The sequence below is a fragment of the Gavia stellata genome, chromosome 5, assembly GCF_030936135.1.
Source record: "Gavia stellata isolate bGavSte3 chromosome 5, bGavSte3.hap2, whole genome shotgun sequence".
NCBI lineage: Eukaryota > Metazoa > Chordata > Aves > Gaviiformes > Gaviidae > Gavia > Gavia stellata.
This window is the reverse complement of record NC_082598.1, coordinates 41454431-41480493: the sequence shown is the minus strand read 5'-3', so window position 1 is coordinate 41480493 and position 26063 is coordinate 41454431. Positions and strand designations below refer to the sequence as shown.

The 26063-nt window shown below is 41.0% G+C and overlaps 1 protein-coding gene across 2 annotated transcripts in view; it reads left to right on the top strand.

The window, feature by feature from the left end:
- Window positions 1–26063, top strand: part of GALNT7 (polypeptide N-acetylgalactosaminyltransferase 7) — a 73758-nt gene that overhangs the window by 31230 nt on the left and 16465 nt on the right. For both annotated transcript variants that reach the window (XM_059817650.1, XM_059817649.1), the window contains exons 2-5: window positions 1475–1932; window positions 18834–19000; window positions 24912–25042; window positions 25304–25383. In XM_059817650.1, coding sequence (XP_059673633.1) covers window positions 1475–1932; window positions 18834–19000; window positions 24912–25042; window positions 25304–25383 — 836 coding nt within the window. The remainder of the gene's footprint in view (window positions 1–1474; window positions 1933–18833; window positions 19001–24911; window positions 25043–25303; window positions 25384–26063) is intronic.

Sequence of the window (26063 nt, the reverse complement as noted above, 5' to 3'; positions counted from 1 at the left end):
GGCAATCACCACAAGATGCAAAGTTGAGAAACTTCTACTGAGGTATGAGGAAAAATACGTTCACTGTGAGACTGGTCAAGCAACTGGAACAGGTTTTCCAGAGAAACTGGAGATTTTCGGGGTGTGACTGGATGATCCTCTGAGAAACCTGTTCTGTGAAGCTATCCCTGCCTTCAGCAGGTTTGAATGGGTGACATCCTTTTGATCTCAATTTTCTGTTTGATTGTGTGTTTGTGAATAGATGGTGAGACGTTGCTAAAATGTGTGTGGTGTTATCTGCAGATTTCAGTGCAATCTAACATCTGTCCTGTTTACAAATTGATAATTTTAGCAGGAAATCTGAACTTTCAGCAATGTTTCCCTGTTGTCCTCTTGGACAGTGGTATTGGAAAAAGCAGTGACTGCATGTTTTGGGGAGCGTTCATGGGTGGGGCTGTTGTACTCTGGAGACTTCATGCTCAGACACTTCAGAGCCTTTCTGTCTAGTTTCTTCCAAAATTACCCACCCTTGTTCTAACCCCACTAACCTCGCTGATCACTGAAAATGCCGAGCAGTTTTCGAAATCCCAGCCTTTCTTCTCAGTGAGAACTTCAAATCTCTTGGGGCGGGGGGAGACGGGGAAGGCGGGCAGGGGGGAATGCTGTAAAATGGTGAAGTTGTTTTAAACAAGGGTGCAGGAGATACCAGTGCCAGTCCGTGGCAGCTCGCTTCAGCGCCAGCACTGCTTCCCCGGGTCTGCATGGCCCTGCAGCAGATCAGATCAGGGCTGCATCTCATTTTTGCCTGCTGTCCCTGGTGCCTTCAGCTTACCTCATGGCTCTAAAAACAGTGCTGCTGTTGCAGCAGAGGGAGTAACACTTGGTGGGAGCAAGTCGGGGTGGGGGGTGAAGGGTAGGGATTAGATGTGGCTGGAGGCTGCCGCTGATGTGCACGCCAGATTACACCTAGTCACGGCACTCTTTCCCAGCCCGTGAGCATGCTGAGGCCGTATCTGGCAATCACTGAGACCCTGTGGAGCTCTCAGCAACCGGTACGCATAGCCTCAGAAACACCCTGTCCAAGAGTGGCCCCAAGGACGCTGTGCTCCACATTGTGGCGTCGTCTGCCTGCGTACCGCCCTCTCCTTCCTCGAATGCTCTGTCGGTCCTCCCGGCTCATTGGTTTGGTGTGCAGCCTGAACTGTATTGATGTTAACGTGTCCTATGTGGGCATTTGGTCTTCGGGAATGCTTTGGGCATTACTCCATTTCCGGGACCTGCTCACCAAGGTAAGTGTTGGCACCAGCTGGTAATGTTCTCCAGCAGCCAGCTGCTTCAGTAAAACGTGTTCATTCAGCCCCTTGACAGAGACTTCTCCCTTCTTGCTTAACATATATTTAGTACCAGCTCGCAGTGCATTAAGGTACTGGACTTAAATAAATAGAGAGTCATAAATTTATATGATCTCCTGCTGTTTCTCTGTGTGTATATATAGGATGACAAGGAAGCCAACAGACCCATGCCAAACAAAGGAGATCATGGACTAGGAAACGAGAAGTTCAAGCCTGTGGTACCTTGGCCTCATGTTGAAGGTGTGGAAGTAGACTTGGAATCCATTCGAAGGAAAAATAAGGCCAAAAATGAACTAAACCATCATGGTGGTGGTGATAACAAACAGCAAAACATCATCCAGAGGCAGTATCTCACATTTAAGCCTCAGACATTTGTATACCACGATCCTGTTTTACGACCCGGAGTCCTTGGTAATTTTGAACCCAAAGAGCCTGAGCCTCACGGAGTTGTTGGTGGCCCTGGAGAGGAAGCGAAGCCATATGTTTTAGGACCGGATTACAAAGAATCCATTCAAGCCAGCATTAAAGAGTTTGGGTTTAATATGGTGGCAAGTGATATGATCTCACTAGATCGGAGCGTTAATGACTTGCGTCAAGAAGAGTAAGCAAACTTTTTGTTTTCTTTTAGTTCTGTTTTTACAGGATTTAATTATTTTCTTTCCATGTATCTTAATCAATGCTTAAAATAGTATTAGTAATTAGGTCAAATGCTTAAGGCTTCTTGTCCTGACAGGCAAGAATGCTGTACTATACAAAATGTTTCCATATATTATTCTCAATGCTGTTCCAATTATTCCTTTCATGAACACTTAATCTATATTGATTGCCTTTAAACAACTCTGCTTAATTACCTGCATTAACAGAAGTATAGATCTGCTGTACTGGTGTTTGGGGTTTGGAGCTGATGGAAGAGTAGTCTTGTAACAGATTCTCACCACATTTGTCATAAAGAAGGAAGCAATCTTAGAAAAAACATTTTTTACTTGCTGGGAGGGTGTCTACTTTGGTGTGGAGAAATTGTGGGAAGTTATTAACATTTGCTCAATGATTACTAACAGGTTTACACAGTCTTTTCTGATCTTTGGTTTATGCAGGAGCCAAATTTGCTCTCAGGCTAATCTGCATTTGATATAATTCTCCTTGTTAAATATCAGCTAAGGACAGTCTCTGAGCAAACTGATTGATTGATTGATAGGGTTTCTTGGTTGGTTTTTGTGGGGTTTTTTTGCATTTGGCAGGAAGGGTTTATGAATTTAAATATGAAATGAGGTACTTGCCTGTTTTCACTTCCCTCTCACCCCTAGCAATGGAGCTATGCCTATCCCTGGATTGGGTGCCAACCTCTGGGTTGTATGTTCCAGCTGTGGCATTTGATCTGTTTGGTTGGTCACTGGCTGGTTGCTGAGACTCTGTTGTGGCCTTTCATAGTGGGTGTTTTTCCATTTTGCGAGGTAGGAGAGAACTGACCAGCTGTCAGTCTGACTCATGGCTCTGCATGTGTGGCTGCTTGAATTTACTACCTGGTGGTGTACTCACTGAAAGCGAATGAAGTGCACAGAGTACAGCGTTTGCCTTCCTTTGTGCCCTGTTCCTTGGGTGACCCTAAAGGCTTCCACTTGCTGGCAGTCGGAGGAGAGGACTGTGCCTGTCCGCTGCCAGTGGCGAGGAAGCGTTGGCTGTCCTGGGGTTCACTTCAGTTTTCTTTCTTTGCTGCAGTCAGCAGTTGGACCTCTGCTAAAGATATTTATCTGAAGGGGCAGAAACGATCTGGGTAACCTGCGTAGGTCGGCATTTTCTTTTAGGAGGTTATTCCCTAGACGCTGCTGCTTCTTCTGCTGAGGCATTTGCAGCCACTGGGGCCCCTTTTGTAGGAGGCAACAGGACTAAGGAAACTCTCAGAGAAAAAAACATCTCCTTGTCAGGTTCTGTGATTAACTGAGCAGAGGGGAGCTGATGCCAGGAGTTAATGTTAGCAGAGCTCGCTTTAGCCCTGCCTTCCATAGAGATGGGTGGAAGGAGGTGGAAGCAGGCTCACCTCCTCGCTCTCCACTCTGCAAGGACAGCAAAGCAGAAATGGCAGCGTGTCATGTGAAGGTAGGACCAAGCTGCCTCTGCCCAGGCTAGTAACCATATCTTTGGCAGCAGAGCTCACGTACTCCCTCCCCTCTGGTTTTCCCCAAAGTGGAGGGCATCAGAAAGCATAGGTATCTGCCAGGTAGTTCCACACCTATAGCTTCCTGAAGTATTTTTGGCATAATCTCAGAGTTTGTCTTTACTTCTGTTCTGAAGGAGAGTAATAAATAGAAATACCGAAAAAAGAATTAAATATTCCTCATACTTTGAGGAATAGGAGGGACAGCCGTGTGACTGATCAGAGCAGAAAAGACGAATTTTAGAAACAGCTTCCTCCAAGCACACTTGCAGATAAGTCTTCCATGGAGGTCAAAGCCAGCAGCTCAGATGAAAGTTAGGTTTTATTATTTAATATTCTAAGTAAGCAAACAAAACAGCATAAAAAACAATGTGAACAAAAGGCATCTTTCAGACAACTTTATATCAAATATTTTGTGTACTGAATACTTGGGATGCTTGTAATTGCCATAAATAGGTTAAAGGTTTATAGCTTCCATGTGTCTCCTGGGAATGGCAGAAGAGAGGGGAAAGAAGGTAAGATTGGCTGATACTGCTGTAGCTTTCAGGTATCAACATACTCACTTTTCTGCTCGTCCTCCGACACCGGCAAGAAATGCAGCAAAAGGTAGCGGATTGCCTGTTGGATGCACCATTTATTTTCCTCCTAGTGATCTGTTTAATAAGCCCAGAAGCCATTTTGGTTGATAAGGCTGGTCAACATTCAGTTTAATCCTGCTGAAGTGCAGTATAATGACCTTTTTTTGGTTAATGGTACCTTGGCATTGCTAATTGAGGAAGATCTTTCAGGTGAAGACCAGGTTATTCATTCATAGACATTCAAATCCAGGTAGATTTCACCTCAGCCTTCTCCTTCATTAAGCATCAAAATTTTTAAGCATCACCTTAAGCAGTCGGATTTGCTCAGTGGAGTATGACAAATGCTTTCCCAGGCAGTGCTAGTGGGAGTGAAATAGTGCTGCAAGGACTGTCTCTCACAACTTAAAAGCCACGTAGCCTTAGGGCTTGTCCGTGCTGGAGGGGGAAGAGGGAAGAAATGCCAATAAAGGGGGATTCAATCCTGCTATGTTTAGGTTTGACTTTGGAGTTGGACACATTGCCAAGATGATTTGCCAGCTGCCTTTATTGATTCAGTAGGAACTTTGCTGGTGATTCTGAGCAGTCTCAGCTGTCATAAAAAGCCTTAACTCTTGCTGTGCCCTGTAGAGAGAAATAACGTTGGATGGCGTGTTGAAGTTGTTTGTCAGGTCCATCAGAGTATTTCCCTTTTGCCAGTACTGCATACTCTTGCCTCATGGATTTTAACCGATCTGTTTCAAGGCTGAAGCCAAGCACTTCTGTTGGTATACAGCAAGTCATAGGTTTGGTTAAACAAAATCAAGATTGTGGGGGATACGTATAAGTCAGTGTACAAAATTTCAAAGATGGTGTCATTTCACTGCATCTTTTCCGCACTCTGCAGGAGGGCCAGGGGAACCATAAGCTGGGTTTAGGTGGAGCAATACCTTTTTTCCACCTTCTTTCTAGTTGCAGAGTAGTACAGCAGGCTTAGCAGGCCCTGTCCAAAACCTCTGTACAGTTACTGGAAGAAAGCTTTTTCTTAAAACTTGGTGATTTTTACCATTTTTGGATCTTTTTTTATTATCCTGATAGGTGGCAGCCTTTTACTTTTAAGAGCAGTCATTTATATTGAATTTTACATGTTGTCCCTGCTTCCTAGCAGAACTGCGATAAAACTAATGTTAGCTTTAGGGAAGAAGGATATTAATTTGATTGCTCCCTGGATTTTTTTTGTGTGTGTGTGTGTGTGATCAGGAGTCTGCACAGAGGTGGAGCTGAAGTAAAAATAGAGTGATAAAGTTTCTGGATGATCTTGGATTCAAGGTAAACACACCATGCTAGGGAAATAAAAAAATGGACCTAGGTTTGAGAATGAATGTTGTCAGGTACAAGGTGTGTCGTTTCCAAAAAAAAAATCGTAATTGAAGAGAATTGCTGCTAGGGAGAACAAGAACTGAGTTGTTTTTCCAGCATAATGAGCCACTTGTCCAGAGTATTTTAAAATAAAATGAAATTTAAAAAATAAAGCTGTACTGAGTCTGGCCAGAGATCATTTTTCTTAAGTCTTGTCTCTAGGTCTGGCTAATAACATATGCTTGGGAGAAAACATCCAAGCAATCACTGGGCTGGGACACTTGAGCCAAAAATTGCAGCAGGGTTGTCATGCTTCATAGATCTTTCTTTGTGCATGGACTTGTCTTTTAAATGCATTTATACTCTTGGAATTAATGACATCTTGAGTCAATGACTTTTTCCAGGATGAAAAACATGGTGTTTCTTTAACCTCTCCTCCCAGATATTGTCATGTACGCTGCTGCCCTGTGATATAGGAATATCAGAGGTATCTACATCAAGCTACTATGTAAATGTTTTGTATTCCTTCCTTACTATTCCTATTGTTCTATTTGCCCTTTCATCAACTCTGAGCTAAAATGCTCAGAGTTATCCATGTTAGACTCCAAGATTTTTTTTTGACTGGTGATGCCAAGTTTAGGGTCTCTCACCGAATAAACTCACTGAGTGTGGTCTAACGCTCTGTATACATTAATTTGCACTTGCCATGACCTCTCCTGCAAGCTCATTGCCTGGGTAGTGTCCTTGAATTCTTCTGCAGCTTTTTATAGTCATTTTGATTGCAACTACCAAGAACTTTTATTATCATTCGATAATGACCTGGAAGAAGAGGTGGACAACTTAACAGATACTTAACGCCACTACAGTCACAAACTCCCTTGAGTGCAAAAACTGTCTATTCATTCCAGTTTCCTAAGCAGTTACTAATCTAAGAAATCTTCCATCTTACCCTGCCATACTTTGATGAAGAACTTTGCTTATAAAGAAACCAAAGAAACTTGTCAAAGGCTTTGGAAATTCAGTTACTATGTTAACAGACTCACTCATGTCCACATGGGTCCTTTAAAAGATGATAATATGTTTCTGCGGCATGGCTTTCTTCCACAAAAGCTATGGCTATGGTTTACTAATTTTGTTCTTTATTACTAGCTTCTTTTCAGTACAAAAGTCTGACTTAGTGGTCTGCAATTCTTTGGCTCCCCAGGGCCCTTTTATAAAAATTGGTGTCATGTTTTCCTCCATTTGTTTGATAACAAGGCTAGTGTCAGCAATAGTTACACACCACAGTAGTTTGTCAGTTTATGTTGCATTCTTCTGGAAATACTGTGTTTATTTAAAAAAAAAAAAAATGAAAAAAACCAATTAGGCTATTCATGGCAGAAAAATCCAGTAGAAGCTATCATGCAGATACGTATTATCTCTGAATTACAAAGTCCCTAAGCTTTAGGTAGCTGAAGATAGGAGCATACAGTGGGAAGTATCGCTGCGTGCTTGCCCTGTTTTTGTTCTCTTCCCTGGGTATCTGGTGCTGGTCACTGCTAAGAGTTCAACAGAAATACTCAATTTAGCTTTCCTGCTTCTGAAGTGGTCTCTTTTCATTTTGATCATCTATCAGCCCAACAGACTCTATAGCCGGCATCCTACTTGTGTTGTTTGAAAAAAATATTTCAATAGCAGCTTTTATGCTTTGGTAAGCTATTTCTCAAACTTTTTTTTTAAACTCTATCGTATTATTTACATTCAGTTTGTCTGAATTAGTGCTCATTTCTGTTTTCCTTGTTTGGACACACCCTGTGCATTTAAATAATGTCTGTCTTACTGCTAACAGCATCTTTTTTAATCATGCTGGCTTTCCTAGTTCCTGTCTAAGCTTTTTTTTATGATTGATGATAAACACACTCAGCTTCTAATATGGTATCTTTGAAAAAGCTCCATGCTACCTGAAAGCATTTTACCCTTAGTTTATCTTTTCAATAAGTCTGCTCAGTTCTTTATAGTTCCCCTTTTCAAAAGGAGGTGTTAGTAGGACACTTTTCTTCTGGCATTAGAACTTCCGTGCATTGTGGCTGCAATTAAAGCATGGCTCCTACACAGGTATGTCTTCAGCTGGAGCTCCACGTTGTGCTGCTTCTCTTGTGGGTTCTCTGATGTGCTGCCCCCTGGAAACACTGAATAGTGATGCCCAAAACGGAAGTCTCTGGAGCACAGTTTGTATTTACTGCGTCCCCTGAGGCGGTGGAAGTCTCCTGCCAGTGTCTTCTGTCCTCTCAGGTGCCCCAGTTCCTCCATACATGTTGCAGGTGCTGACTGAGTCCTGCCTGAACAGCCGGTACTTCTGCGTGGTTGTATCGATGGCTTCCCCTTGTCTTCGTGCTAGAAGATCCCCGGCACATTTAAATTCTAGTAATCTGGTTCTGGTTTATTTTAGGAGGTAGTCCTTCTTGGATAAAGTTAGTCAATTCCAAAAATTTCACCAGGTACTAATTAATTCAAAACACACTGCTCTACACCATTTTCTCATCCAGGCACCGAAGCGCTTTTTTTTTTTTTTTTTTTTTTGCCATTGCCTGGAAATTTGGTAAATCCAGCTATTTTTCCCCTCTTTCCATCTGGAAAAAGTAAAGAAATAAATTGTCCAAGTCCTCTCAGCCCCATGACTGAGGGTATGAGATGCTGAATGAGTCCTTGGGCCAGGCCTCTGTTTTGCTGCTTCCAGTCTGTTTTATTACTTTCCATGGTGTAGCTAAAGATAGCAATGGCGAAGGAGGCACGGTGCTGGCCAAAGGCACTGTGGCATTTGGGAGCTGTGGTAAAAGTCTAACTGAAGAGACCTGCTGCAAAAGCAGTTCTTGAACTCAATAGGTTTAGAGACCTAAGTGAAGTGATTATCACTCTTAGAAGTCCAATTGCATGAAATCTGTGGTTAATTGTCATGTCAAATCAATAAAAAATGTTCTTTCTTACGTTCTCATGGAAGGCATTAGTTCTGCTGCATGACTAGCTAAGCAGAAAGTGTTGTATAATAATCCCAGTATGTTTAAAAAAATATTAATACAAATCCCACTGTTAAATGTTGTCATTGTATGTTGGCCACCTCCTGATGAGGAAGGGTCAAACTCCATTTTGCTTTTTAGGTCATTATCCTAAATGGATTCTTGCAGGATATAGCCTTATGCTTTTTATTCTTAGTGGCTGTTGGGAGTAGCTGGTTTGTTGGGGGAGAAGGTATTGATTTGGAGTTGGAAGCTTTTTCACGGTCAGGATGATGGATAAAACCACATAGGCTATTCCCAATCACCTTCTCCTTTGTGCACTTGGAAATGGCTTCCAGCAGCATATACTCTCTCATTTTTCCAGGGGCTGAGATTAGGCTGGCTGGCCATAGTTCCCTGTATCCTCCTTCTTGAAGGTCGGCACAGCATTTGCCTTTGCCAGTCCTCAGGAACCACTGTCAAGCACCAGGACCTTGGTAGAGCGTGACCTCACAATGACCGCACAAGCTCCCTCAGTGCCCTCCGGTGCAGCCCATCCAGTCCCATGGACTTGTGCTGTGTTTATCCCATTTGCTGTGATGTGTCCAGTGAAGTGGTCCCCAAGCTATCCTTCCTCAATGGTGCATATTCCTTCACTTCTGCAGACTTTGCCACTAGACGCAGAGACTTGGGAGACGTGACAGCAAACTTGCCAGTAGAGACAGGGAAATCAGGTGTTGAGTTTCTCAGTCTTTTCTGTGTCCTTTGACACTAAGTTGCATCTCACTCAGCAGTAAACCCGTGTTTTCTTTAGTCTTCCTTTTGCCTACAAGCCTTTCTCGTTGCCTTTCCCATCTCACGGATTTCAACTCCACTGGAGCTTTGCCTTTAATTCTGTCTGCATGTGCTCAGGCAATATTTCTGTACTCCTAGGTAGACAGTTTTATGCATCTACCTTCCCTGTTCTTCCTTTTTGCATTGGAGCTCCATCGGGAGTTCTTGATGGAGCCAGGTGGGCTTTCTGCCATGCCTGTTTGACTTAGTGCACGTGGGAATGGGCTGTTCCTGTGTTTTGGGGAGGTTGTCCTCAAAGAAGCCATTCCTGGGCTCTTTTTGGTAAAGTTGTAACACCTGAAATCATGAACTTCTCATGGCAGATGTTAGGAATCATTTAAATAATGGTTTCTCTATGAAAGAGTCAAAAAGGGGGAGAAAACTGCCTGATGGACAAAAGCGCTGATGACTACAAGCGTGGAGCTCAGAGAAGAGGCTGTCTGGTGTACGGCTCATTTCAAGAGCTGCACCTGGTTATACAAGACCAAAGCACTGCAAGTTGTTCCAAAGAATCTGTATTCAGTATTTCTAAAAGATAGGTATCTACAATGCATTAGTTGCGGTAGTCTCTTTGTCATTTCTTTTATCTCAAAAACACTAAGCAGCAATGCAGGTTTTCCTTTACGAAGTTCACTGTCCCAGTAGAACACTCCACATCTGCCATTTCCATTGGTATATTTTGCTGAGCTTGGGTCATGCTTATTTCACTTCGGGTTGAAATTTAAGTCAAGAAGCATTCTCTTAAAATATATTGTAAGTGATGCTCTGTGAAACTCCCTATCTGTCCTATTAACTAACTTCCATTACTGTAGAGCCTTTAAGCCAGGGGTGTTCATACTGTTGATAAGATTTCATGCCAGGGTAATTAACTGTGTTGGCTGTAAGGATCAGTGCTCAACATGTTTTGCTCAGGCTTGATATGCTGTTGTTATCCAACCCATGGAAGACTTGCTTACAAATTATTCTTACTGACCCAGAGGGTTTTAGTCTTATGACTCCATTTAAGCTAATTTTTTTTTTTTTTTTGACAGCTTCTTCTGGCAAATGTTGCAGGAATTTTGTCCTGAGTAGTTTGACTGGGAGAGGAAGCATCATGACTCTTTGTGAATGTTTATGGCATGAGACAAATCAATCTCTTACTGGATTTTTTTTTTCAATATGACGATAGATAACTGCTGTCTGCTCACTAGCATAAGCCAGAATTTCAGCTGCATCACCCACACACATCTGTCAGTCTGATCATGGCAAAACAAATACTTTTAAGTGTTTTTTTCCTTCTGTGGATTATCCAGTTTGACTTTTCATTTTTAATGATGTTATTGCTGTTACAGGGCACGCCCCCTGGGCCATACAAATTCGTACTTGAATAATTGGATCTGTTGCCATGGGTGACCTTTTTACTTCAAGCAGAACAACTGGCAATGAGCTTTTGTTGAAAAACCTGAAAAAGTAACTCTTCCTTGCTTGAGTACAATGCTCCTTGTGTACAGAAATGTATTTTTGGACAACTGTTTTTGCAGCTCATGACATTTTATAAAACAAATCAAAAGGGAAGGAGAATTGGCTTGTTTTTAAAAATCATACATGTAGTTTTGAAGGGCATTTGTTTTATTTTTTAATTATTTTTAGTACAAGCAGAGGAGAGAATTCTTGCCAAAAATAAAGACTTCTGACTTCCCTTTAAGAATACACACATGCTGAGCTGTGTGTTAGTAAAGCAGAGCTGTTAGTAAAGAGATTTTTCCTATCATAGTTTGATGGTGACAGCTTGGACCCTTTGGTTGGTCCAAGTGCTATTAAAAATATCAAACTGTAGAAAATTTTTGGTGCTGGACTTGAGTTGAAAAAATACTGAAATCTTTAGTTATAAACAGTTACTTAGGGTATGAAATAAGGCAGATGAGTCTTGGCTGCTCACTAGAAATGGATGGTCTTTTTACTCTGGGCAAATAACATGAATTTAATGTGTTCTCTAAACAGTAAGTAGTTGGTTGTCCAGTCGATCTTGTCATAGTTAAGGAGATTGAATAGAAAAGCTCTGGAGTGGAGCCTGCATTCTTCATGAGTGTGATTAGTTCCTTAATTATAGTACTCTGCAAATTACATATTTGATACTGTTATATGAAAAAATATTTCAGTAATTGCTGTTGGTATCTGTGTCATTGGAAATGGAGCATTAGGGACTTGGTTTCATTTCATATGGTACCCTGGGAAAATCTTTTATTCACATGCCACATAGTACACTGGAACTGTTCTGTAACCAAGAAAACTAATTTTATAGCATATGCATAGATCTTTGTGCGCCTCAGTGAGAGCTGGGATTGAGAATCTGGTGAATTATAGTGCTCATACTAAATGAGGAAGGCTGGCTTTCCACTGCAGGTTATCAGCTGCCTTGCTGCTAGCAAGAGTCCTGGGGGAAAAAATGCATATAAATTGTAATTAGCCATGTATTGTCAGAGCATCTCCTTGTGGTCAGGAAAGATCTGAATTCCAGGCATTGGCCTTAAAGCAAAAAACAAGTATTTTCTGTTAATGTTTCGGGTCCCAATAGTGAAAACTAGTGAAGATGGATCCTGTGTCTCTGTAGTGTTGGCTGCTAGTATCTCAAATTTTAAGTTTCAACAGAGGAATAGTTAACCTGAAGGGTAGAAAGAAGTTGACAGAGGCACCGGGTGTGTGGTCTGTAGTTGGATTTACTTACCTGTATGTGTGCATCTGAAATGAGAAGACTGAGCTCTGAACAGGACCCCTTACTCAACAAAAATGTATAGCGCAGCACCTGGAGTACATTTAAATTCTGCCTTAAACCTTGACTTTGTAGGAGGGGGCAGAGAAAAGCCTGAGGTTTCCTGAAGCTGCTTGTGTAACCCTCCAGGTGCTGTCTTGCATCACAGAAATGTTGGGGCAAATGGAGGAAGCTTTCTGTCAAATGAGTTGTAACCTGAATGCGAAACTAAAAAATTAAATGAACTTCTTATGCTCTGTCTTGTTCCTGTAAACCATAACTTACTGTGGTAGAGCATTTAAATAAACTTGCATGATAGAAATTGTAATTCAGTCCACCTGAGCATGGACAGGAACTTCAAGGTTTAATGTCTGATGAGCAAGGCGTGGTGAAAATAAAGCATTTCCTTGGGACTGAGCCCACTGCCCCAAGCTTCTTTCTAGCCTTTTGTTTATTATATTAAGTAAAACCTGACAGTGTTGGATAAATCAAAATTATGCACCGCCTGGATTCTTTTGAGTTGTATACAGGCAAATGCACCAAGCCACAACTTCCTAAACTAGTGCCCACCTCAATGGAGAGATTACGAGAATTGCCACGCGCAGTGACTTGTAACTTCTTACCAGTGTTTTCTAGGGACGCAGAGCTAGCCACTTCAGAGGGGCGAGGGGAGTGCACTGCAACAAACCGCTTTCGTGGAGCTGACCCACAGCAGTGTCCTACGCTGCTGCCTGTGATCCGCTTGTCCCATCTGCTCCTGGCGGTAGTGCACGGTGTGTCACTGTGCGTGCGGGGAGATACTACACCACTTCAAAACAGGAAAGAAGAGGGGTTTGGCTCCATCTCTCTGTAAGGTAGCTTCCCCTTCCGCAGGGAAAGGAATTTATTTTAGCTGCCTAGCTGTTCCTGTTCTGTTGTGTCTATTCCTTCAACTTTTTCAGTGCTGGGCAAGTGATACTATGGGCAAGATTCCCGTAATTAAAAAATGCAAGGTTCACTCTTTTAGTTTTCCTATTAGCCCTAACGTTAGGTCTCTGTACGGACCTTGCCCTGAATTTGGATCATGGCACTTTCAGAGGTATGACAGGAGATGTAGCTTGTGCTTCCAGGGGCACTAATGACAAAATTCAGTCACATAGTCTGGCAGGCTACTTCAGGAGTAGAAGTAGACAAAGTTTGTAGCTATTGTAAAAATACGAAATGCTGTTTCAGCATAGGTTTGAGCTGTTTGGTAGTGTGTAGTAGAGGTTTTGCTGATGTCTGCTGAAGGGAAAAACATACTCAGCTGAGCAAACTGTCCTTGGGTTGTCTGTTGTCTTCTCTTCTAGAACCCCTGTCTTGTAAGTTGACTAATTTCGTATTAACTTTAATGATGCGTAAAAAATATCCTGTAAGGATTCGTAGGTAACAAATACGGTATTAACATTAGATTTACCTAGTCATATCTTAACAAAATGCCTCGTTCTGTAATCTGCTTCTGTCTACCCTAGATTTAGGCAATAATCCCTCTGACCTGCAGGCAATCAAGCAGCCGGTCTCAGCCAGGACCTTGGTGGTGTCAACCATATAGATGAGCGAACTGTTGAAGGTGTTTTGTGAAAGAAACTCTCATCTGTCTTCTTAGGGGGTAGATGCAGTTTACTGCAGTAGTCGTAATAAATTGATTACTTAAAATAACAAGCAGCCCTGAATTCAGTATTAAGCTATGTAAACAGCATGCTGTCTGCTGAACGACTGTGTCCTTACAAGATAAGAACAGGGCTTACTAGAAGAGGAAGCTGCAAATGAAAACAGAGCTCCTAACTTATTTTTAGGCTCTACTAGTGCTAGAGTCCCTCAAAGAGTGAGAAATTGCATGCACTAAAAAGCAATTCTCAGTAGATAATAATTGATATCACTATGAATCTCATACCACTTCAAACATAAAACTTAAAATACAATTTAAAATTGTGAACGGTTTTATACTAGTGGAGAAGAGAGATTCCATTTTTTAATGTCAGTTACAATTTCAGGATAAATGCTAAATTGAGACCTTCAGCTTTGTACTGATTCAGGGCTCTCAGCTGGAAACAACTGACTCAAGCTTCTTAGGAGTTGGGTGCTGGAGCGGTTACAGGAATGCGATGGCAGCTGCCTGCTGTCTCAGAGAAATCTGTGCTGCTGCCTTTTGGTCTGAGTGCAAAAGTACAGTGCTTAAAATCCAGAGAGGGGACTGATGTGCCTTTGGTAAGTGCAGGTGCTAGTTAGATAGTTGACCTGAGGAAGATAGATAGTCTTAGGAAGGAGAGTCAGTTGCAGCCACAATATCTCTTCCTTTTCTCTGGAGCTTAGGTGCCGATATGCTAGGGAGAGTAGGAATTCAGGATGATATGAGAAGCACTTCTGCCTGCTCAAGATCTCAAATTGCCCTCTAAGTATCTATCTGATTGGGGCTCACCCTTAAATTGCTGTCACAGTGCTCTCCTTGTTCCCTTCTTGGATTTTCGCCTGATGGCTGGAGTAGAAGCAGCCTCTAGCCTGGGCTTTTTTTAGCCTGAGGAAATTTGAGCCTACATCTGCAACTGTGGTGGTTGCTAACAGGGAAGCTGTAGGGTCATCCAGTCCTTGGACCATGCACCCGCCATCATTTCTGTGGGGCCAGGGGAACTTCAGCGAAAGCAAGACGATGAATAGGGTGCAAACCTGTAAGTGCAGAAATTCCCTCAAGCCAAGGGGCGCTCCAGCCCAGATGTCCGGTTTCTTGTGCAGAGGGGTCCCCCGTAAAAGGGCTCCTCTCCTGCTGTAGCAGGTGCACAACTTCGTGATCGAGGGACAGGGACATTGGTGTGGCATGGTCTCTGACAGTGCTCTTCCCTCCCAGGGGTGGGGAGGGAGTAGGACTCATTCACATCTTAGGTATGTAGGCTAATAGAAGAAACGTTACTCACTCTGTTTCTCCATTAGATCACTGCTGTATCTTTTGAAAGGTTTCTTCTCGCTCCATTGATGAGTCAGGCCATGTTTGTGCTCAGCAATACCAGTGCTGATTGGGGAACAAGAAGTTTTTATTCATGGACTGATCTGAAGGCGTTGCTTCCTTTCACCCAGGAGTTCCCTGAGGAGGAAGCAAACAGCGCTGCCCGTCCCTGCAGCGCTGCCCAGGGAAGGTGTTGCCAGCTCTTCACAGCTCTGGGCGCGCCTGCTCCTTCTTGCCCCGTACCCTTTACAGGGCTCAGGGACACTGGTGTGAAGTGTCTAGAGGCAAGACTAGCTTAAGGATGCTACCCTCTCGTTCCTGCATATCTGCTGCAATGTGCCGTCCTCTCACAAATTATTGTCCTCTCTTAAATTATTAAAAATAAATTTTCTGAGTGGGTTTGGTTCACAGCATATCGCCACAGCCGGCGTGCAGGCTGCACCTGAAAGGGCACCGTGCTGCCATATGTGGGCAGGACAGAGCGCTCAGGGGATGAAGCTAGGGTTTGAAACTTAGTTAAATCCTCTTTGTCACAGACCCTTTTGTACTCTGAATGTGTCCCGTGCCAGTTTTCAATAGCTTTTGCATGGACACCCATATCTACTTGACCCTGTCTTTCAAAACTGAAGCATAAGTCTGGAATTTCAGGCTTTTTGCTGTTCTGGTGCCTAAAATTTACAGGGAAATGAGTACTGTAAAATTCAGCTTCAAACCGAAAGAAAGTGTGTTTATGGTTACTTGGTATTTGGTTTGCCAACCACTGGATGTCAGTGCTGCTCCACTGAAGAAAGGCTCTCCCCGCTTCCTTCCCTGTGGATGTGAAGGAAATGAATGTGAAGGAAGGATGTGAAGGAGGCTCCTGATTTCTGTCGCTCAAATAATTGAGCAATGTTTTAATTTCTCGGAAAAATTGCCTCAGAGATGAAAATACGCATTAATTGCATATATCTAAAACAACTGCTGTGTTTCAAACCTCTAATTCTCAATGCAAGACGAGAGACAAGATTGTGCATAGAAGTTACTGCAGTCTGTTGGAGCTTATGGGCTTGATGAGTCAGTCTGTGAGCTGTCCAATAAGTGAAATAAAGCCTCTGGAAAAAACTAGAAGTATGATCTTAGTAGAGGTATAAATGTAGTGCTTTTATGGCTTGCGAATGGCACATTTAGCAACACATGATTTTTCAAGTTTGAAAAGTAAAACGTGCTGACAGATTTGAGGAGATTAAGGTGGAAATGTAGCAAAAAGCCTGTCTAGACCTCTGGGTTTATGTTTTAAAAATGTTTTAAATACAGATCAAAAAATGCTTATAAATTGCTCACAGATGTGTTGTTCAATTTGGGCTTTTCTGATAGGTTTGGCTTTTTTAAATTACGTTAAGTTACTTACTTTCATTCTTTTGCTCTTCACCATTTTGTTCCTAAAAACAACTCACCTACACTATAGGAAGCGGGCAAAATAAGCAAGCAAAAGTTTTAGTGTTTTTTGCAGTGTTTGCTTTGTTTCTTTTGTTGAGGGAAGTCTGAAATGTCGTGGCTGTCTGTCTTTTTAATTGGAGCGCAAAAAATTTCCCAGCTAAACTTCTGAAGGCGCAGGTCAGCAGCACAGTGCAACCTGCATCAGATACTTTGAGGCAAAAGGTACTATTATTTTCCACTAACTTTTACATGGAGCTCTTGAGTGGCGTTCAGCTGGCATGCTGATTTTGAACGTATAACATCCTGTTTTCCTCCATTTTAACATAACTGTATCACCAACATTAATCCAGGTGAATATATGTGTAAAGCAACCAGTTCTGTTATTAATTTGTTATTAAACACACGATGGAGAATCTTTCTTTTACACAGCTGACTCAACACACCTAGGTAGCATATCCATTTTATCTCTGCAAATAGCTAAATAAGTTGTCGGCAGCTTAAATGCTTATGCTGCAAATGGAAGTATGGCAATCTGTAATCAGCTGAAATCTTTTAAGAGGGATCTGTGGAAGGCAGGCATCAGTGGCCTGAACCGTGCATTTTAAACAGTCAGTATATTGGTAGCTTATAAATATGATGAGCTGCTGCTACTTCAGGCATAAAAACAATTGAGCTGGAGGATTTTAGTCAGTAAACCGTATTTGTAGAGGTTGTGCTGTTTCAGAGGTTGCGTATAGTATGCCTGACTAAGAGAAGAAATGCCTTATTAGATCAGACTTGGTTGTAGGCTGTTTTGATTCTGTGATTTTCTTTTCTCGCAGGACCAAAATGAATAGTATGTTTCTACCAATTTCTTTTTTTTTTTTTCTGGTGGGTGAGAAATACATACTGATGCTGTTCCCTGACAATAAGTGAAATACGTCCTTCTTTGCCAAAGAAATGTTCTTTAACTACCTGTAGACCTGTTATGTTAGTTCTTTCTGCATTTAACTTAATTTGGTTTCAGAAACTCTGGTGATTTCTGATGATTAAGGTAATTTCTTTTCAAATACAGGAATGTTTATGTGTATTTAAGCTTTTTCTCGTATATAGAGAAATATAACTATGGAAGTCTGTACATCCATAAGTTTCGAAGTTTCCATTTGTCAAGAATAATTCTTAATACATGATAGTTGTCTTTGAAAAGTCAGATTCTCTTTAGTAGGGACTTTACTTGCTGAAAGATGAAAAAAGGAAGTCTTTTGCACATTGACATCAAAAGTACTGTGTCTCTGAGTTTGGAGATAGGAATTGTATTATTATAGTTGGAAAAGGGGCTAGTAATCAGGTGGGGAAACTTCCAGGTAAGGAAATACCTGGACTAGTTGTAATTAAGGAGACTCTGAACACTGTCATTTAGGGATGCAGTTGGGGAAATGCACATTACAATTGTAAATGAAATGCATTGTTGATAAATGTGATTAATAAATATTGGACTGAATTACTCATATTGCTTGTTTCTACATCATCTGTAATACCTCAGGAAAAATGACCTGAGTCCAGGTCCACAGTGAAATTGAAATGCAAAACATTTTAAATGGATACGTAAGTGCTTCTCTTGGCATGCCAAGCTAGAACCCTGAATGGGTGACCTTTTTTTTTTTTTTCCTAGCTACATTTATTATACCTCAAAGTTTAACCGTGAATAATAAACAGTAAAGATCACGTCTTGTCTGCCATGGGATTACATTTTTCCCATGAGCAACTATGCTTTTCTGACAATTTTTGCAAATGGAGATAGTTTTATGCAGAATAGCTGACATGAGCGTTTCACATGCTGCTGCTGTACTTCCAGCAAGTTTACTTACTATGTTTAAATCTATTTTATTGTGAAAGGGCGGAAATGAATGACTTATAATTGCCTTGCCACAACAATGTTTGTAACTTTGTTAGTTATGCAGATTCTGCTAATTATGCAGATTCTATATGTGGACTGTATAAAGCCAACAGAGACACTTCATAGACAGTCCTTCTGCTAGGTAAATCTGATTTAAAGAGGCCTAGAAAAAAAACAGCACTGTCATACTGTGTGTTATGAAGTAGGTGAGCCAAATGTACAGTCCATCCTAAATCGTGGTATCTGATGGTTTGAAGACCCCCATCTTGGCAGCCACAGTTTGGGGCTTTTCTTCCGTTGTTCTACTGGCCGTGCAAGCAGCAAGGTGATGGTGGTGGTGGTGGTGGGGATGTCTCTCAGTGGGGTCCGTGCAATGCCATCCACCTATGCAGGAAGAAGCATGTACCTGTTGAGACAGCAGTCGTTCACCAACTACATCCTGTGTCTCTGAGGAGCTAAAAAGGCTTGCTGGCTGGAAGCAAGCTGCTGTTGGGCCTCATACCTCTCATACCACTTAAGCTGTATTACCTTTTATATCCTGTTTCTCTTTAATCTGAAGGATAGCCATCAGTGAAGATTTCATTTGCACAAAGATGTTGTTAAGCAGTTTTGTAAATCATAATGTGAAAACTAATAAAATCAAATCTTTTCACAGATGCAAATACTGGCATTATGATGATAACCTGCTCACCTCCAGCGTTGTCATTGTCTTCCATAATGAAGGATGGTCCACACTCATGAGGACAGTCCACAGTGTCATTAAGAGAACACCGAGGAAATACTTGGCAGAAATTGTGCTGATTGATGATTTTAGCAACAAAGGTATACTTGGAATATTAACACACTACCTGTAGAAAAGGAAACTTCATTTGTTTTAAAAATAGTTTTCTTTTGATTTATTACCTGCCACAGATTGAGTTGACTTTGCAAGAAAAGTAAGTTGCTTCTTCACAGTCCTTTCAGTTTTCAGTGAAGGGAAAGGTCTTTTCTGATGAACTGGTTTCATAAAGGTGGCAATCCTTTATGTGTATTCAGCTGTTTGAAATACAGGATTTGTGGTGGGCGCTCTTCCACAGTTGTGGAGTTGTATATAGTAGAGAGGTGGGATAACTAGGACCTCTCTTAGCCCTTGTGAAAACAATTAGTTTTAAGAGTATTGAAGGAGTTTGAGTTAAGCCTGTTAGGAATAATCTCTTTCTTTATTCCATATAGGAATCCAGATTCCTTTTTTTTTTTTAATACTATAATAAAAATGTATCTAAGGCTATTGAATTATTCTGATTCATTTTCACTGTCTTTTTAATTTTTAACATCCTTTTTTATTGAACATCATGTTGAGGTGGTTGTTGTTTCTTACTAGGGGGAGGGGCTTTTAAGAATTTAAGTGCATTTTAATTTCTGCCTTTCTTTGAGTCCTGCATATCAATATTTTCAGAAGTCCAGAGATTTTCCTCTTCCTTTGTAATATACATTGTGGTCTTGGTTTATAGTCATGATGTATGTACTTACGTGTGATTCTTACAAATATAAACATACACTGACTTTTTTCCTTTAATGGTGGTATCTTCAGTGTTAACGCAAATTGAGGCTGAATACACAGAAGAACTGAAAGTGGTGTGCTAGAGATATAAGATGATTTATGTAGAGGAAATCAGTCTGGTTTAAAACTTCAAACAAATTTCAAAACAGTGCACCAAAACTGCACGTTCTGCAAGATTTTATTGCAGCATAGTTCTTCAATTTAAGTTGACAGAGAAAAAAAGTAGACACAAAAATAAAAACATAACTTCGAGTGTGCAGGATGACAGTCCCTTCCAGACAATGACGATGATGGCTTTTAGGAGCCCGGGCAAGTTTGAACTGGTCAGCAGCATAGGATACATTCGCTTTACCCTCCTCTTTGTTTTTATAATAGCTGAATTGGGTAGTGGCATGGAAAGCAGATGACTCTGTTCTGAAACTCTCCGTTTTATCAAGTGATCTGGGCTTCTCCCAATTCCAGCCTCACAGGAGGAGTTGTTTTCTGCAGGTATACCACTATAAATTTTAAAACTGAACTCATCACATAGTCAGGGTTGTCTTTTTTGAGTATAAATCACTATTAAAAATAATTATTGTATGTTCATTTTTACATCATACCTGTAGGTAGGTATCATTTTCTGTTTGTTTTTACAGGAGAGAAGTTACTTGTTTTGTAAACTTGACTACATCTGGCTTAGTCTAACAAAGATACTGAATGCTACGTTGTAGTCTCCTGTATCCTTTTACAGTTTTTGAGAATTTGGCTTAGACACACACGCTATAAAGCAAAAATATCTTCTCTCCTAAGGGATATCATTTTAATAATTCAGTCAGCAGACATGTGCTGTGTTTTTTCCTTTTCCACTGGGATCACAGCTTTCCTTCAGAGCTATTCAAGGACTGAGTTAGCTGTATAAAATAACTATGGCACTGATGGTCTCTAGAAAAATTACCTGATTTTTTAGTAATGGTTGGACTCAGTACTTGGGTTTCACATGAGTTGTAGCTGACTCTGTGCTATGTATATGTAATTCATGGAATGAGTTTGTCTGGCATAACAACTTGTACTACAGTTTTCCAATACATGACGACTGTTAAGGCAGTATTTTTCAAGAAATTTGTTGTGAAATACGGAACTTTACTTATGCTCTCTGCTCATATACAAATGGTTAGCAGATACAGCTAGCCTGGACATCCAGCAGACCCTTGTTTCCTTATTTCCCAGACTTCATTTTCCCAAATAACTTTCTTGAATCAGAAGATTCAGTAAAGCAAGCTCAAGATGCAATTTTCTCATGTATGAGTGACTGGAAAACAAGCACGGACTGGAATGGCTCTGAACACCTTGCTGCAACTGTACTGTTTCACTATAATAATTCTTCAAACTGCTTTAGGCTATTACTTGGTAAACATAATTAACTTAATTTCAGTAATTCAAATTACGTTCTAGATGAAAAATGGCCGAGAGAGTAGAATCTTGCTCCACTTCTTTCTCCCCAGAGAGAAGCATAAACTAGTACAGGCTGTGGAGCGTGCCAAGCCGCCTGAAGAGATCTCCAGTTGTTAGGAGAGCTGCAAAACACAAACACTCTTAATCATAGCAGAGCTGCTGGTGGCTTTTTGCTCTTCCAGCCAGAAGAAAAGCAGTGCTGACAGCACAGATACAGGATTTTCTCCTTCCCCACCTGCTCCCAGACTGCACGCTTTATATCTGCCTTTCCACCCAGCAAAGAATGTTTTATGCTCTTTGAGACCAATGTTGAGGGACGCAGATGCTGGACTGGATCGATGTTTGCTCACACTCAGTGTGGCTGTCCTTATTTCTTAGCCACTGCCTTCTCCAGTGGTAGGACATTAAAATGGAATGTAGTGGTTGCAAACACTTCTAAATGCTGGCTTATAAAGAGCCCTGCCTGTCCTTCTTTACGAGAAATCCTCTTTCATCAGAAGGGAGTTACAGCTGCGTAGATGCTTATATATGTTATGTCTTACAGGGAGGAACAGTTGCAGTGCTTGGAAAATGTTCTTTTCATTATAATTCTTTGTATAAAGTCAGTTGGGAGCAGTCTTTTTGCTGAACGACACTCTCCCTTCCTTTCTTAATCTCTTCTGCAAACAGCGGGGTTTGACTGTGGAGAAGTGCACAGAGAGATGTGCTGAATTCTGCTTGGGCATTTTTTCCTTTGTCAAAATACAAAGGGAACTGTAACAAGAAGATGAAGCCAAGCTAATTGAATGATGCTAGTTCTGATATTTTCAACTGAGACTTCTTTATTAATGCATGTTGGAGTCCAAGAGTGTTGCAGCAGCTTCTACTGCAGTGTCAGTGTGGCCACACTGCTGCACATGGCGGGGGGGTTCCCAGCTTTTCTTGTGTTTCTTGATAGAAACAGTTTATTTTGCTGTGAGTGCTAGCTGTGTGGAGGATACAGCTGTTCTGGAAGGGCAATGAGAGAATTCGTAACACCAGATTTTCTGAAGCTCCCTACAATTACAGTTGTCTATATAGGTCTTAAGCAACTACTTGTTATGTATTTAGGTATCAGCTTTATTTCTTTCTGAAGCATAGAGGTCAATATCTCAGCTGGTGAAGTTTCCTTTTGTAGCCCATGCACCTGTAAAGGGTGAGCGCAAGGTAAATACCAGTGTTCATAGTAGCGTTTAAAGGCTTTGTCTACCTTCTGCATTTACTTACTTTATCGCTCTCTATGTTTCCCACTGATGGAGCATGCCATACGATAACCAAAGGGGAAGTAATGAGCATAGACAGGTAACAGTATTTTTATTAACTCGTTAACGGTGCTCGCAGTGGGGAAACTGAAGCATTAATCAGTGCTTGTGTTAGACCTGAGAGCCCCATGTTAGTATTATTACAGTACAGGGGACTCAGAGGCAGCTGCTTTAGGAAGGACTTGTGATACCATTTTTCTAGTTCTCAAACTGACATCCATGAGTCGAGGAAAGAAAACAGCTTTCCTCCTTCCCCCCATAATCTGCAATGCCTAAGATCCTTTGGAGATCAGATGTTTTTTTTTAAAAAACATTGATTCATGCTTTAATCGTGCACTGAGACATGAGAGAAGAATCCAAAGAAGGGAAGACCAGATTGGTGTTACAATATTTTTAAGGGTAAAATACACTTTTTTGAACAAAAAACAGAATGCTGTAAGGCTGTTGACAGATACCATAAATACTACACGTTCTAGGTGAACAAAATTTAATGCTGGCTAAATAGTATTTCTAACTGTAAAAGTATCAGGATTTTACATACTACTGTCATGCAGTCTTTGTAGTATGGGAAGGGTGTAAAATTCAGGTTTGCTGTGGGAAATAGCACTTGCTGCTTACCCTGGCACGGTTTCAGATAATGGACTGCAAAGTCCTGAGACTTGTGCTGTAGAAAAGCTTTACACCATCAATATGACAGGATTTTACAACTCCCTGTGAGCCTTACATAGTTGAACATTTGATAACTAAAACATTTGGCTTCATAGGCGGGAGAGCTGGAAATAACTTCAGGATTTAAATCTTTAAAACATTCCTGACAGTCCTTCTGTAACATGTACTTGGAATCTGCAGAATAAATAATAGCTTGGTATAAAGATTCTCTTAGTACCACTTCAGTATGACCTCCTAACTCTGTTGAATTTATCCTATAAAAACTTACATCACAGCTATCATATCATATATTCTATATATATTACATGGTATGTATTCTATACAGCATATGTGATAAAATTGTTCTTCCTCTAGTTTGATATTTATGTATCTTTGAAGTTTTCCTAGCACACAAGGATTTACAAAAGAAATTGTAAATGTGTGTGGGAAAGAAGAAGAGGATACGTAAAACTTTTAGTTGAGGAAACATTCTTTTATAAAGGTGAAGAGGAGGGATGAAAGATAGTGGTTTCAGAAGACTGTTCTTTGGTAGAATTGCTGAATTTTCAAGTTTGGAAACTTCACTTCCGTAAAACACCATTTCCATTTCAATTATTTATATGTAGCTTTTGTTTAAACTAGATTTTTTTTTAATACTTTTGGCAAGAATATAAAACATACTGAAACATAAGTTGCAGCAAGCTCCAGATGGCTGCTTGCTGCTGAAAGGGCCGTCCTTCTCCTTCCACCTCTGCATGTCCCCTCTGCTGTTAGATCAGCACAGGCATGGCATGTAGCTGCCCCTCGGCGCTGGTGCAAAACAGCGCATGGATGCCTCAGCTGTAGCTTAGGTGGCTTATTTTGGTTCCTTGCTGAGCGAAACTGAAGCTGTAGGCAATTGTTTTGAGCCTTTCAGTACAAAAATAGATTTTAAATGAACACCAGTAGTTAAATCGGAGTCGCCTCAAACAGCGAGCGCCTGACTGCCAGCCCTTCTGCTTTTGTGAGTTTTCTTAACAGAATCATCTGTGCAAAAATATTATGCAACACAAGGATCCTTTTTTCAAACTGTGTGGTAGGAATGTGGTTTCCAGATTAGCTTGGCAAAGACCAATGTGCAAATACAAATCTGTAACCATTTAAGCATAGCCCATCTTGATTCTTAAGCGGTTACTCGTCCCTTTACTGACCAGGTCCCTGTGGCTAAAGGTTTTCTGTCTCATCCAATTATTCTTATTGTTAATTTCATTAAAAGATTAGTGTAGGACCACCCCAGCCCCAAGAGGGAGCAGGTCAAGATGAGGGAGGGCAATAATTTGAGTATGGTGGGTTTCTGTCTCAGGTTTCCAGATTTAATAGACTGACAGAAAGTTTTGTGAGGCAGAAAGTGAGTGAAGAGAAATGTTTAACTGACAAGTGGTGCCTTCAACAGTACGTGTGACATTATCTGATGAGGAAAGACTATGCGCTGAAGCGTAGAAACTTCTCTGCCTGGTTGAAATACAGGCGAAGACCTGAAAGCCACTATGTGATATATTGACGTGACTGGGAATTGTCCACCCAGCTGCCCTGTGGTGTGGGCAACCACTTCAGCTGCTTTTTCTTCAGATGTGCCAGAGACAAGCCTGTGCCATGAAGTCAGAGAGCTGCAAGTCTTGATCTCTTCAGGTTTAGTGTTTGTGAGTGCTAGTACGAGCAGTTGAATTAAAGATTCTCTTAATCCTAAATGTCTGTAGATATTTTTAAGTAGAGTTGGATTTGGGTTGTATTAAGAGTACAAAACTGCTTATTACTAAACCTCATCAAAATAATTTTTTTCTTTATTGTGTGATAGCACACTTAAAAGAGAGGCTGGATGAGTATATTAAGCAGTGGAACGGCCTTGTAAAGGTATTTCGAAACGAGAGGAGAGAAGGTTTAATCCAAGCTAGGAGCATTGGAGCCCAGAAGGCTAAACTTGGACAGGTAGGAGCCAGTTCACACACAAGTCTGTCTTCTTTTTCTTTTTGGGTGGGAGAGGTGGTGGTGGTTCTGTGTTCAAATAGACGTGTAAAAACATAGTATTGTATTATCGATATTGTTTTAAAAAGAGATTAATTAATTTTACTCATTTAAACTTCATTTTTTTATTTATAATACAAAAGTATTTCAATGTAAATAAGCTTAATTAAATCACCGTGATCTCGTTTGCAGAGATAGAAATTACTTTTTTTTTTTCTTTTGAAGGTTTTGGTTTACCTTGATGCCCATTGTGAGGTGGGAATTAATTGGTATGCGCCACTTATAGCTCCTATATCTAAGGACAGGTAATGTTCTCCCCTTATTTCCAGCATCTGGCCTCTTAGGAAGAAAAAGTCACAGTAACAATCTTCACTTTTCAAACTATAGTCAATATGTTTTATATCTGTATCAAATACATCTATATCAAATTATGTCAATAGTTGCTGTATGATGATTGTATTATTTCCCAGCATAAAAGCTATGTAAGGAGGAAGGAAAATAGTAAGGCAAGTAAATCTCTGGTTAGTTTATTTCAGTAGCCATACTGCATATTTTGCTTAGTATAGATTAAATAGAAGACAGCTCTTGTCTTCTGCAACGATCTGAAGGACTGTTATAAAAATGTTCTGTTCTAGCTGAATAAGGAGCCTGATTAAACAAAATAACGAAACGAAAACAGTATTTTGGGTAGAGGAAAAGTAGCAGTAAGTGTTTTGATTTAACAGGGATTTAAAGCCCCTGTGATCTTAAGAGTTTTGTAACTTTCTCATCTTTGGTCTTGCAATATGATCTTATTTGTTTCCTCTGAAGCACTTAGGAGCGTTGCTTCTAGCAAACCAAGGCCAGGGCTTGAGCCTCTCACTGCCGCAAGCCCAGAGGCTTACTAGGAGTCAGTGGTGGAAGTGCCTGCGCTGTGTGCGTGGGATCTGCGAGAGGTGACAGAACAGGGAGATCCCCAGGGGCTTCATTTCTTCCAGCTGTTGAA